This window comes from Nelumbo nucifera, chromosome 4 (assembly GCF_055504915.1).
Source record: "Nelumbo nucifera cultivar China Antique chromosome 4, China Antique-T2T, whole genome shotgun sequence".
NCBI lineage: Eukaryota > Viridiplantae > Streptophyta > Magnoliopsida > Proteales > Nelumbonaceae > Nelumbo > Nelumbo nucifera.
Window position 1 is genome coordinate 81,349,804 of NC_142652.1, and position 15,362 is coordinate 81,365,165.

At 37.9% G+C, this 15,362-nt stretch overlaps 1 protein-coding gene across 1 annotated transcript in view; it reads right to left on the reverse strand.

Moving 5' to 3' along the window:
* Positions 1 to 15,362, reverse strand: part of LOC104606197 (uncharacterized) — a 31,165-nt gene that overhangs the window by 2,325 nt on the left and 13,478 nt on the right. Inside the window, exons 2-7 of the mRNA XM_010271286.3 lie at positions 9,713 to 9,794; positions 9,520 to 9,587; positions 7,541 to 7,638; positions 7,016 to 7,152; positions 6,558 to 6,625; positions 5,517 to 5,580 (exon numbers count right to left, since the gene is read on the reverse strand). Coding sequence (XP_010269588.1) covers positions 5,517 to 5,580; positions 6,558 to 6,625; positions 7,016 to 7,152; positions 7,541 to 7,638; positions 9,520 to 9,587; positions 9,713 to 9,794 — 517 coding nt within the window. The remainder of the gene's footprint in view (positions 1 to 5,516; positions 5,581 to 6,557; positions 6,626 to 7,015; positions 7,153 to 7,540; positions 7,639 to 9,519; positions 9,588 to 9,712; positions 9,795 to 15,362) is intronic.

Genomic DNA, 15,362 nt, shown 5'->3' on the forward strand with positions numbered 1-15,362 from the left:
ATCTCAGTGGGACCTAGATCTGATAAAGGGACTGTGGTACCTGGATCTGGATCCGCAAAAGGAACTAAGACTGGCCTGGACTGCTAATGACCGAAATCAACTTGCCTCCACCGCCTGTGATAGACTCTCAAATCCTAACACCTCTAACAACCCTCCCCCTTACATCCCTCATCACTCAATGGAACAGGTAAAGGAACTTCTAATGAGTTAACCACACTCTCACTCCCACTCTCACTACTCTCCCCATGAGGAGAAACCCTAGGGTAATAGGGTACCTCCTCAAAGAAAGTAACATCCATCGAGACAAATCTCCTCCTAGAAGTAGGTCCATAGCAGCAATAACCCTTTTGAGTTTGTGCATAACCGAGAAAAATACATATGGAGGCCTTAGGATCAAATTTGGAACGATGAGGTCCAAGAAACTGAACAAAGCAAGTGCAACCAAAGGTTTTAAGGGGAACAGTAAACAATTCTTTATCGGGGTATAGAAGGGTAAATGGAGACTTCATGTCAAAAACCCGTGAAGGAACTCGATTAATGAGATATACTATTGTAAGAATAGCATCTCCCCATAAACAAATAGGTACATTGGAGTTAAACATAAAGCTTCTAGCCACCTCCAATATGTGCCTATTCTTCCTCTCAGCAACTCCATTCTGTTGTGGTGTATAAGGACAAGTACTCTAGTGAATAATCCCATGATCAAGCAAATAAGAGGCTAATGAGTTGGTAAAGTATTCTTTCGCATTATCGGATCTGAAGATTTTGATTTTGACCCCCAGACTGGGTTAAAATCATCTGATGAAAGATCTGGGTCAAAGCAAGAACCTCATCTCAAAAACGCATAAGGTAAACCCAAGAAAAACGGGTATAGTCATCAGCATACAACAAGAAATATCTGTATCCCCCCATAGCAGTGATGTGATACGGTCTCCAAACATCGGTATGCACAATATCAAAAGAATTACTACTTTTATTACTCAATGAATAAGATGTTCTACAATGCTTTGCAAGCTCACAACTCTAACATCTCAAATTGGATATCTAAACAGACTCAAACAAATTTGGAAACAAACTCTTCAAAGACCGAAAGGATAAATGACGGCATAACCTGACTAACAGATTGAGAAACAAAAGACTTCCTATCTTCACGATCTTCCCAATGAGAACTCTCTCCAAGCAGATAGATCCCATTCGTCTCATGGACAGTCCCAATCACCTTCCTTGTCTCCAAGTCTTGAAAAACACATCGGTCAGGGAAAAAAGTTACTGAACAATTCTGATGTTGTGTAATACTACTGACTGAAAGCAAGTTAGTATTAAGCTTAGGAACATGCAGAACTGAAAATAAGGAAATGGTATTAGACAACTTGATGTCTCCCTTGCCAGAAATGGGAACAAGGGAACCATCAGCAATGGACACTTTATCTCTACCAAAAGATAAGTGATAGATAGTGAACAGTGATAGCAAGCTAGTCATATGGTCAGATGCACCTAAGTCTATTACCAAACAATGTTCAGTGTTACCTGGAGCTGATGCATGATAAGCTGAGGCCCGAGTACCTGAATGAGCAAAGGCTGATGTGGGAGGAGCTGATGGTGGCTGAGATGATTGAGCTGAATTCCCAACTTCCTTTTCCAACTGAGTCAAGGCAGCCCGGACAGCAACTAGGGTGTCTAGAGGCATGCCTTTTGTGCCCGATGAGGATGCAGAATCAGTATTAACAGCCATATTAGCATTACCCCTTTTGTTCCTCAGTTTTGCTGGAACTAGATGAGGGTGCATCTTCCAACATGTGTCTTTAGTAATTAAGTTTCTTGCAATGTTCACACACTAGATCCCGCTTATCTTCCTTCTTTATATCCCTCTTCGTATCACCCCCAGACTTAGGTTTAACTGCTGCCAAGGCTGGTGGGAAGGGCTGATGCTGCATCATAACCTTTCTCCTAGTCTCTTCACTATGCACTAAGGAGTAGGCTTGAGATAAGGTCACACTGTCCCTTGTTAGTATTTGTTGTCTCACGATATCATAGTCACGATTCAGACCAACTAGGAATTCAAAAACCCTACTAGTTTCAACTTGCTTTCTATGAGTCTGTGCATCCTTCTGACTTTCCCACTCAAGTGTTTCTAGGTGGTCAATTTCATGCCACAGAGATTTCAAGGTAGAGAAGTAAATCGATACCGGTTTCTCTCCTTGCTTAAGGTTGTTAACCTCACACTTCAATTCATAAGCCCTAGCAACATTAAGGGGTAGGGAGTAAGCCTCTTTCATGACATCCCAGATTTCCTTGGTTGTTTTTGCCCACAAATAGTTCCGGTTGATATGTGACTGCATAGAGTTGCACAGCCATGTCATAACCAAATAGTTCTTCTGAACCCATTTGGTATAAGTTTGGTCCTCCTTAGTTGGTTCTTTCATATCTCCCAACAAGTAGCCGAGTTTTCCTCTACCCCCAATGGCCATTATGGCCGATTGAGCCCATTCTAAATAGTTTGATCCATCAAACTTCACAGTTGTAATTTGAAAGGCATTCTCAAACATGTTACCAGAATTGCTAGTCCCAAAAACACCTTCCCTCTGATTCTTGAACTCCATTCTTGGTCAAGAATTAATAATAAAAAAACTTTTTAAACTACTGTAATAGAAAAACAGCACTCAAACAACTGATAACAACCGACCTAGGTCTTCCAAAGAACAAAGAAAACAGAATTCTGTATGAAATCAGTTCAAAATCTGATCTGATCTGATCTGAAAATCTCTGGCCGCCACCTTCTATCTGATGCAAAACCCTAATCTTGAGAATCCGAAGCCTTTTCTGATTCTTCCTGACTACTGGAACTCTCTCATCCTTCCACAATCTTCTTAGTAGCAGCCGCACACTACCAGTAACCTCCAAGAATCAGCTGATCCTCCTTTGTTGAAAAACTTCTAAACCTAGGAGATTCTCATGTAGTCAATCTAATTAGACTAACATAAGAGCTCCTAGGTCGGCTCTAATACCAAGTAGTCGATCAAGACTACAATCAGTCTTGAATTCAAAAGAAAAAGAATGAAGAAATTTCAGAAGAGAAGAAGAGAAGAAGAAAAGGAGAGAAGAGAAGAAACACACGAAGAGATTTTGAAAAGAGAGAGGGTTGATCTATTTCATCTGCCGATCCACTCTTAATATTTATATAATGTTGACTAATTGTAAAAGGGCTGAATTGCCCTTATTGCTTACATGGCAAATAAACTAATAATAAAGCTGAAATAACTACCAACTAACACTGACATAACTAACAAAAATATGCTGCCATACGAACATAGTGGGGTCCACATCAGTGTTCTCTACAAGAAATACCATATACAAAGGTTTCACACTGTACATAATTTCTCAACAAGGGGAATACTAGAATTTACCACGATAAAAGGGTTTAAATCAGTATATCTTTCGAAGGGCTACACAACAAGGGGTAGCCCATCCCCCAACCCAGGTGCAGGTGGGATTCGATCCCAAGTCTACACTACGACCAGCAGGAGACCTTACCAATCAGATGGTTTAAATCAGAGATTTTCCTACATTTAGGATGTGACAACAGAAGGGACTATTGCTACTCTCCTTTCTGTTCCAACCATTCCCTTCCAATTTATTCAGTCCTTGCTTGATTAAAACATCCCCAGCCAAATCTCCTTCAATTGATAGGGTAAAATATAAAAACCTCCCCTAAGGTTTCTGACAATCATAAAAACCTCCCCTATAGTTTTGAAAAAACCTACACTTTTTTTTTGATAAATGAAAAAACCTGCACTTACCTCCCTTCCATTATTGCCTCTGTTGATTACCAAGAAAAAAAAAAACATTATTGTCTCCATTATAGACTTTGAAGCTACAAAGTTGCCCTTATTACTTGTTAGGGAATCTTTCAATATAATCAAAATTCCAGATTTGCCCTTTTAGACTTCACTCGATCATAACGAGTCTATAAAATTAAATTATTTTACTCTTTTTAATCTGACTTGGGAATTTTACTGGATGGGACAATGATGGAAGGGAGGTAACTGCAGGATTTCCTAAAAAACATATCCTTTCAATAGATCCATTCAGGTTACAATTTCCTAAAAAACACAACATTGTCTGTGTGTGTATCTTTGCAGTATTTTCCTTATACCCTAAATACCCTTCCCAAACCAACCAAAGCACTTCACAAAAGGCTGATTTTCTATTGTGGTTTGGGGGCTGCAACCCAAGAGATTAAAAGTAGCTGCCCTAGGTGTCTTTACATGGACAGGGAAGGCAAATCTGGTGACTTCTGGTGGAGTTGCACAAGTGCTCTTGGAAAGAGATTGAATTTAATGCTTCATTTGCTAATACATGAGCTGAGACAACTTGATTTTCTAGGAATATAATGAAAGATATCAAATCAAATCCACACATAGTGCAAGCACCCATCCTCTTCAAATTCCCAGGTGTTGGACGAGTTGGCTTTTCTAGGAGCCATATAATGTTTAGTGCATCCCAAAATGGCAATATGCTGTACCTTGGGATCTAGTGCCAAATCAAGAGCTTTTCTTAGCTCAACACTTCCGCCAGTTCAAAAAAGCATTTCTGCAACTCCACTGCAAAAGTCACCACAGACTTGCCTCCCATATCCATGTGAAGAGCCGAAGACACCTAAAAGTAGCTTTGATGTCTTGGATTGCAGCTCCATTGAACCACAATACAAAATCAGCCTTCTGTGCAGTGTTTTGGTCAGTTTCAGTAAAGGATATTTTGGGTATAAGAATGAAATTGTGTTTTCAGGTATTTGTAACATGAATGGTCCATTTAAGTGATACATTTTGACATTAAGGACTTGTAAATTAAAGGAGACTTGGCTGGGGGTGTTTTGGTCAAGTGAAAACAGAATCACTTGGCAGCAAGTAGCCTGAGCAAAAGGGGAAGTAGAAATAGTGCCTCCCCAAAATTTAAATCAAAATACTGATCATGAAGCATATGATAATATGCCTAACGTGATATTTGAGAATATATTACATGAATCACAACTTCCCATACTAATTCTGTAGTAATATGATCTAGTCCAACAAAAATTGGAAAACCCCTTTCTCTGTTCGCAATTCAGAGCAGCAAAGCAGCTAATGACCCAATTGCTAATGCTCGCCTATACCATGACTTACATCATATGACAAGTTTTGCTTTACCTTAAGGAAAACCACATTGTCCAAAATATGAAAGGGGAAGAGCTCAGCCAAGGGTATTTTGTTTTGCCAATAACATGATTTATTCACATAAAACTATTTCCAAGGATATGTTGCAGTATGATTTAATATCAACCTATCTAAAAATCTTTAGCTATTTCCATCTGGTTACTTTAATACATCAAGCTAAATTGAACTTTGACTCTCAAATATGATTATAGTCATTTCAGTTATCCTACTGCAATATCCTGTGAACACATTTTAAAAGTGACATACTAAGACCTAGGAAATGCTCATGGACAAAGACACATGCAAGAGATATTTGCCATGAGTTACCTTCCAAAGACCATCATTGAGATAATGCATGTTGTCCACACCAATTCCTTTGTTGATTGCTCTTCTGCACAACAAACAAACAAACAATTCCATTTCTTCCACATGGAAATCAAAAAGAGAGAGAACTTCCAAATTACAAAGCAAAAATTCTCATCTATTTGGGAACAAGAAGAGAATACATTTTCTTCTAGATCCTCTTCTCTAATTCTACAACCAATACCAAGAATATCATTCACAAGAAGGAAGATGAAAGAGCACAGAAATGATTTCTTAAGTAAGTTCATCTGGCACAATAACAAGGATTGTCATAGAAACTGGTCAATACAAGAACATAGTCATCTAGCACATATGAATGATGAGAATATATCTCAACCTTAATAATAAAAAATAGGCTTTTACATGCTGTTCCTAATTGTAAATATTTGTATAAGGGGGAGAGGTTGTTGGTTTTTGTTGCAGTGGCTCCATTCCCACTTCTTGTGGTTTTCTGTAGCTTCTTTTCTCTTCTTTTTATCAGTGAAGACCTTTCTTCCTCTGATAGTTAAAGAAATCCACTAAAACAGGAAGTTCCTGTTCTTCTCTTACACAGTTTTTCCCCTGCAAGTTTTACTTTACATGATAGTAAAACCTAGTAGATCAGTACTGTCTAGAGATCTTTTTGTTTCACCAAAAATTCACATACATATTTTCTCAATCAGGAAGAGAAAGAAAATATCTAAGGGATTCCATCCTAACCAATTTCCCCCTACTTAAGTAGTGCAATCTCCACAAACTGGTTCTTCTCTCTTTTTATTCAAGTCATGAAGGTAGAATTCAAACTAAAAACAACCAACTGCATAGTAAATACAAGAACATAAAACTGCAATTTGAAATATTATTTATAGAAATAATGAAAATAAAATCAAAGTGATCTTTCAAAATAATACTTTTACATGGAAAGAGAAGCTACCATGTCTACAAAAGATGTGAGCTACTGAAAATACCAAAATTTGTTAAAAAATAAGGACATTTACAAACTTGCAAGCTAAGAAGGTAACTTACATGTCTTTTGCTGACATTTTTGTAAAGCCAATTGCAAGTGCATGTTTCTTTCCTTCAGCCATAATGGCCTGGACAAATAACATAATTTTAGAAATTAGCAAATCTGGGGACAACATCAACTTCAATTCCTTGGCAAGATTTCTCAAGAGAAATGAAGTGGCTAGAATAACTAACAGTACAATATGCTATAAAAATGGTGACATCAACATTTGATACCATACACAAGTATGGCTTAATGAACACATCCATTGTGCATAATTATTTGGTTTTCTTAAATTGTACAATGCAAAAGCAAGGTGCCAACCAGCAGGTTGGTAAGGCCTCCTGCTGGTCATAGCAGAGATTTGGGATAGAATCCCGCCTGCAACTGGGTTGGGGGATGGGCTACCCCCCCCCCCCCCCAGTTGTGTAGCCCTTCAAAAGATATAAAAAAAAATGTACAATGCAAAAGCTCTTACCACGGGAGTTTCCGCTAGCGCGTCATCATCCAAAGCACCACCAGGAGATGTAAGGCCAGGACACATTATGTTTGCACCAGAAAGGACAAATTTAATTGCACCCCTATCTACTTGTAACTTTTTCATTATATCAGGATCTGAAAAACATAGAGAGCATAAAAACAAGGGGTGGCAGATATGAAGTATTTCTCAGTATTAACTGCACTGGTCATTAACCCAAAGATTAGCTTCCTGGTGTTCAATTTGGATAAATAGAATCTTGGCTAACTAGTTTTCCAGGAAAATCCTCAAATCTTCCAAGATTCTAGGAAATAAGTATTGTCCAACTAACCATATAAGATATCAAAATGGACATCACACTACAAGTTTTTCCCTCATACAGAAACATGAAAATCAAGCCACCAGTGTTCAAGTATGAACATATAATCTCAGTTAATCAAAGACATTCAATCATAGAGCATAAGACATGTTCCATATACAATACACAATGATACAAGTAAATAGTTAGTCAAAGGGACACATTACATTGATGAAGAAGCCGCAATGTTGGCATGTAAGGACCATCACGGACGTTGAAAAATAGTGGGACATTGTTCACCATAACCAGATTCAGATGATTTTGGCTAGAGAAATTTAAAATAGAAAATTGTAAGAGCCAAATCAATGTAAACGTACACAAGACATGAATACAGGGAATAAATTAAAGATATGATCCTTTAAGCAGAAAAATAATGTCTCTAGACTACAGCATTTGAACAATCAACCACAACAATGCCAAGGATGAACAGGGATCATGATTCTATAAAGGTCATCCGTGTTTTTCTTTTCAGACATTAGGCATTAGATTATATTTTATTCATTCAATAATCAACAGACTGGTAATACTAAGCCCATAAAGCTCAAAAGTTGGAAATTATAGAACCCATTAATTGATTCTAATCTGCATAATGCACCAGCACAGAACAGACAGAAAGATCATAGAATTTAAATAATCACAGTATCTAAGCAGTTAACGCATATATTTGGAGCTAATTCGAGCAGTGGAAGTTGGGTTAGATCAACTATTCTTCTTGCATCCAGTCACCAAGTCTAAGACATTCTAGAACATGAAAGTCAGTATTTAGTTTTTCATCATGCAACATAGAGAAAAGATAATGGAAGTTTGCAGTCTTTGCCTTGAAACAGTATCATTGCATGGGCATTGTGTCTAGCATGTTCATTTATTAAGCAACAAAAACTTAATTTTCAATTTTTCATGTAATAGTAGAAATGCCATTTTATTTCATAGTTAATATACAATCCCTGATCTCCATGGGTTTAGCTCTTCAAATTAATAAGGAAAGTTAAAAATTTAGAGATGTAGAACCAGACAACAACTAATACCATCAGTTCATGGAAGTACAAATGTAGAGATGTAGAGCTAGACAACAATTAATACCATCAGTTCATAATTTCAAAATTGGATCTTATGAAACTGATAAGTTAATAAGTAGAGCACTATTTGGCACTTCTACCATAGTTTTTAAAATCAGACGATTTAAGATTCAACAGAATTCTGAATCCTAATCCCAAGTGTTCCGATTCCAATCCTATCATTGAATAGGCAATGTCAGGCCTGGTCAATGATAAAGAAAGAAAAAAGTCAACCTACCAACACAATTGATATCCTGGTTAAGACATCTAGAAATTGCCTAGGCTAATGGGACCAATAGAAGCTTGGGGAAGTTCCAAATCACAGACCTGTTTTCTTTTTCTTTTTCTCTTTCCCGGTCTGCATTAATAACCCTCTAAAATAGACTTTAAAATATCATAAAAGAGCTCATAAAAGATCTCAATCATAAGAAAAAGAACACATAAGAGATATCCCAAAAGATAATGGTTACCCACAATCATTAGTTGACCATAACTTGCTCAAATTACACCAAATTTCACAATCCCATGATCATATATTTTAAAGATAATCAAATAACCTTAATGGCAATAAAATCAAGAATCCCAAGCAAAACATTGGCCACAAGTGAGAGGACCATAACTTCATGGGACAGTCTTAATCCCACCCTTTATAGCTCAATATAAACCAAATGTTCACTTGTGTTTTCTTCTGCAACTTTGTGCTTAGGTCAGTTCCTGTATGCCTAGGTCAGTTGTCAGTTACAAGTAAATTACATAATAAGCTTATAAACATATATAACAAGCATGTATGCAGTATGCATGTGTCTATCAAGAGAAAATAGGTAAGAAAATCCCTTTACTATAAAATACAAAAGTGAACAGATGCATTTAGACAAACTGAAGTATCAAGAAACAGAACAAAGAAATCTCTTGTGCAGTAGCAAAGAGGACAACAATTCAAACTATAAAAACCATGTCAAAAGCCATGTAGGGAAAGAAAAGGTGTGCCATCTCTATAGGGTCAACAACCAAGATATTAACAAAGATAAAAGTCAAGAAATTCCTATTTAGAACTAAGAAGAACGAAAATTAAAAGAGAAATGTCAATAAACCATTTGACAACAATGAGAGGTGATTTCTTTGGTAGCAAATCATCCAAAACTGGCTCCAGGCCTGGGTACTGCAAGATAAGAGGAAGTAATATTAACACATGAAGACTCCAGAAATCATGTTTTGACAGCTCCTATGTGCCTAATGTAGTAATGCCAAAGCAAGAAAAAGTGAACAGCCAGTTATAATCCAAACCTCATCTGCAATACTTTGTCGGATCTTGCGCTGCACAGATGCTTTCACTTGATTTTGTGAAGATACATCTTCAGAAGAGAACCTTGATAGAAAAAGGAAAAAGCTCATTGAAACCATAAGCAACCTTAAGAAAATTAAAAAAGAAATTTATTTATATAAACATAATAAAATAATATACAAAAGAAATAGAGGTTTGGGAGAACAACCCAAGAGGAAAAACATATAACATCCAAATACCATACAAACTGTTGAATTATGAAGGCAGAATTACATATCTATCATAATTTTCCTTGTAGAGGGGTGTTCATGTCCTTTTCCCTCTCATTAGATCAACCTAATAAAATAACATTCACTGGGAGTCATGGGAACTAACTGACAAGCCCATCCTTCTTCTACAGATGATGTCAGCAGCTAGACCAGGCAACCACCTTAGAACTCAGAAAAATTCATATATTCACAGAGGGAAAATTGGATATCTATCATCACGATCTTCTTGACCAGCTGGCATCATCAGGCCATATGGATGATGTCAGAAGGCATAACAGGCTACCATCTAAGAACTACAAAAAAAAAAAAAAAAAAATATTTGCAGAGGGCAGAATTACATATCTAGCATTATTTTCTTCTTCTCACATAAACCCACTCAAAAGCAACAACTTCAACTTGGTAATGGAGTATGATGATAGGGATCTAAAGGGGCCTTGCATCATCAATGATATGCTGTTATTATCAGGCCACATGGATGATGTTAGCAGCCATACCAGGTGACCATCTTGGAATTCAGAAAATTTCCACATACTGGTAGAGTTGAACCATAGAGTTCATTTTTATTGATCAGTAACCATAGAGTTCATTATGGAATTTCTTTTATAATTTTCAGGCATGTTCATTGAAGATTAATATCTTTGCGTTTTTGCTGCAAAAAATACGAAAAAAAAAAACAGTTTCAAGGATTCTTGGACCTAGCACTCTGTTGAAGATTAATCAGTTTTATGTTGTTTTTCTAAGTAGATGTTTTATGTTAGTTGTTAGATAGGTGGTGGGGACCACAGTAGTTATGTGAGTCCAAATTTTATTATGTTTTTGAGTCTTATATATGCAGTTTTATGTTTTGCCTCCCTATAAGGGCATAGTTGTCCTTATACTGCTCTATTATTTTTAGTATAAATAATAAGTGAAGGGGGCGGCCAGATTATTGCTCTCCTTTCTTCCAAGATCTCTTCTCTTCTTCTCCTTCTCTCTTCCTTCTCTCTTCAAGAAACCACTTTTCTGTTCATATTTTTTTGAGTTCAGCAGATTTCTACTTGGTATCAGAGCACCGGCTAGGGTTCTCGAAGTATTCTCATCATAGTTTTCAAGGCGCCAAGGCAAGGCTAGGCAACAGGGGGGTGCCTTGTCGCCTAGTCGCCTAGGCGATGGATTTTTTTTTAAGTAAAACCCTAGATCCTAGGGTAGCTCCCTAGGTTCCATAACCATCTTTCCTTAATAATTATTCATAATTTTCATAAGTACAAATTTCATGTTTAAGTCTAGAAAATCAACATTTTATGAGAAGAAAAAGAAGTAAAGAAAATTCAAAAAATATAGGGGCTGAACCCCTACTTTTGTTATAGGAAAGAAGAAAACAAAAGGTGGAAGAAGAAGAAGAAAATGTGTTTGATTAGACAAAATTTTAAGTTCTTCTTGCTTATCGGTTCAGGTTTTGAAATTGTCGAGGGTTCAATCAAGGATCAAAATTTCGATATGATATGCCTTGTATCGGGTGTATTATGTTGTATCTTTGGGGTCCCGATACCCGTTTACAAGTGTTTTCGGGGACCCATTTTTTTAAATAATATATATTTAAAAATGAAATTGAAAACCAAAGAAATAAAAAAATAGGGAGAGTATCGTTATAAGTACCGATACACCTCTGCCAATACATTACTGTGAACCATGGGTTCAATACAGAAGTTAGCAATGTTTGCATTGATTAAACCCTAACAAAATAAGAAAATAATAAAAAGAAATTAGTAAATAAACACATAAAATGAATATTGTAGTTAATGTCTATCTTATAATTATAATGTCAAAAAATTAAAAATCTAAAAGTATTTTATAACCCAGTGCAAAAAACTACTAGGCAATTGGATGAGGCTAGCCTCCAAGGGCGCCTTGTCGCCTAGGCATCGCCTTGACAACTATGATTCTCATGCAGCCCTAGATCAGCCGACTGCATGAAGTAATGAAGGGTTGATCGATCTGCTATATACTGCCCAGTTCTTGGATTTTTTGGTGGGATCTAGTCATTAGGAAGGTGATCTACTTTTCGGCATCAAAATCAGGAAGAACTGGAGTACGGGGAAGAGCCCCAGAAAAGTTGGACTCTTTGTTTTTGATCTGATCTTGGGCGCCCAGGTATTGTTAGTTTTCTTTTGATATTCTGAAGAGGGCGGTTAAGTTTCTGGAATTTTTTGAGCCTCCTGGAGTGATCGATTCACTCCTCTCTGTTGGGAGGCGTGGGGAGGAGAGAGATTTCTCTCTAGATAGGGTTTTCTTCTTCCGAGAAGGTTGGTTTCTATGTGTGTGATATTAAATTGTTTTTGGAAGGTCTCCAATCTATTTTTTTCTTACTGTTGAACTGTTTGAAGTAAGATGGAGAGTTGGAATACTGAGGTGAAATCCACCAGTATTGTGGGACTAGGTGTTGGAGGTAGTAGTGATATTTTTTGGTCTAGAATCATTACTACAGTAAAACTTGATGGTACAAATTATTTAGAGTGGGCACAATCAGCCAAGATGGCTATTGGTGCCCGTGAAAAATTAGGGTACATCACTGGGTTAATACTGCTAAGGAGATTTGGGATGGAGAGACTAAAACCTACTCTCATAAGCAAAATGAAGCCAGAGCCTACCAGTTAAGGAATCAGGTGATAAGTATGAAACAGGGAGAAAAACCCCTTGCTGTGTATTTCTCCATGCCAATGTTTTAAAACATGGAGGCATGACACGAGGCGTTCCATTACCTAGAGGCATGAGGCGTAATTCAGAACGCAAGAGGCGTAAGCCTCCAAAACACAAGGAAGCGTAAGGCTTCTTAAGAGGAGGGGATCTCATTTTTTCTTTATTTTGTTTATCTTTTCTTCCCTTCCCTTTCCTTTTCTTTTCTTTCCTTTTCTCTTTTTTTCTTCTCTTTCCTTTCCTTTTCTTTCCCTTTCTTTTCTTTTCCTTTCCTTTCCTTTCCTTTCCTTTTTTTCTTTTTTCTTTTTTTTCCTGTATTTTCATATCAGGTGTGCATGAGGTGCAAGAGGCATATGCCTCTAGCACGCCTCATGAAAAAAGCACAAGAGGCATATGCCTCTTGCACCTGAGGCGTACGCCTCAAAGGTATCAGTGCCTCTGGCATACGCCTTAGGGCATTTTGGGCACGCCTCCAGGCGTACGCCTCCAGGCGTACGCCTCCCATGCCTTTTAAAACACTGCTCCATGCTAAAAACCCTTTGGCAAGAAATAGATCACATAGAAACTGTGGTATGGGAAAGTGTAAATGATGCAGCGACCTATCACAGACTGGTAGAGAGGAATAGGGTTTTGAGTTCTTGACAGGGCTGAACCCTGAATTTGATATTGCTAGGAAGCATATTTTTTCTAGGGAGGGTGTGACACTCTCTCAAACCTATGCCTTTGTCTTTGGAGAGGAGAGTAGGAGGAATGTAATGCTAAGACAGCTTGGGAATGACCAATCGGCTATGGTTAGTACAACCAAACCTAAGCCAAATGGAGACAGGGGGAGTAGTGAGACTAGAAGGGAAGATAAGAGGGACATGGTGTTTGATTATTGTAAGAAGCCTAAGCATACCAGGGGCACTTGTTGGAAGCTTCATCCAAATCTTATGCCTGCCCAGATAAGGAACAAGAAGGGAAATGCAAATGTGGCCACTATAGGAGACTCTTCGGCCCCTCTTTCCCAAACTGATTGGGAATCCATTGCAGTAGCAGCAGTGAGAACAGAATTGGAGATGTTTGGACAACTTATGAGTAAGAAAGATTCACCTAGCTCTGGCCTTCCAGATGGACAACAGAATGCAGGAGCCAACTACACCACTTCTTTTGCACATACAGGTAGTTCATATGCAACTGTAAATCTTGCATCCACTTCAGGTAAGGAGGGATCTCCTGGGATTATAGACTCAAGAGCATCTGAGCACATGACTAATGCCCCTACCCTTTTCAGTTCCTATCAGTTGTTCTATAGTAGAGACAGAGTCTCTACAGTAGATGGTTCACATATTCCCATTGCTGGGAAGGGCACAGTTAGAGTGACCAATGATATAACTTTATCTTTTGTTTTACATGTCCCTAGACTTCATACTAACCTACTTTTTGTTAGTTCTTTGACAAAAAGTTTGAATTGTTCCATGACATTTCTTCCTGGTAATTGTGTTTTGTAGGATCTGGAGTCAAAAAAGATGATTGGGAGTGGTCGTGAAATGAATGGAATCTACTTTCTGGATGAGATTCTGAAACATCAGGCCCATCATATTAACAACAATAGTAGTAGTGGGTCAGAGTCAATGAACCAGATTATGCTTTGGCACAATCACTTGGGACATCTTTCTTTTAGTTCTTTGAAATTTCTTTTTCCAAGGTTGTTTAAGTCTGTTCAATTATCTACCTTGGAGTGTGAGAGTTGTCAGTTAGGAAAGCATTGTAGATAGTCTTTTAAACCAAGTAAAAAAGTAAGTACTTTTGCTTTTAATATGGTTCATATTGATGTATGGGGGCCATATCATATCCCTTCCATGGGAGGATACCGTTACTTTCTCTTGTTTGTGAATGATTATACACAATTTTCTTGGATATATTTGATGATATCACAAGATGAGGTTCCTAACTTGGTACGACAATTCCACCAGATGGTTCTCGCACAATTCTGAGTAAGAACTAAGGCCTTTAGATCAGATAATGCCAGAGAATACTTTGAGAAGGACCTAACCATGTATTTCTTAGAACATGGTATAATTCATCAGAGAAGTTGTGCATATACACCGCAACATAATGGAGTAGCTGAGAGGAAAAACAGACATTGTGGAGGTGGCAAGGAGTCTTATGGTGTGTGCTTCAGTTCCTATGCACTTCTGGGGAGATGCGGTTCTTACAACCGTGCATTTGATTAACCATGTTCCTTCACCAACTTTGGAGTTTAAGGTGCCATTTAGTCTTCTTTTTCCAGATGGGGAGATATTTCACATACCTACGAGGGTTTTTGGTTGTGATTCCTTTGTTCACATTCTTGGCCCTCATCGCAAGAAATTTGATCCTAAGGCCAAGAAATGTGTTTTTCTTGGGTATGCTTAGAACCAAAAGGGGTATTGCTGTTATGACCCAGTGTCGAGGAGCAGATTTGTCACTATGGATGTTACCTTTTTTGAATCTACCTTCTTCTCGAGTGGTTCTCCTTAGGGGGAGAGTTTTGGGGAGGAGAACTTACAATCTACTCCTATTTCTTTTGTGCCTCCATCAATTCAGCCAGCACCTCCATCAGTTTCATTACCTAAGCCAATATGGACAGCCTCACAGAAATATCAGCGCCGGCAAACGATGGTTGACTCCACACATCCTCAACCCACACCACTCTCTATCAGTCCTTCTGAAACTCCAGATTCAACAG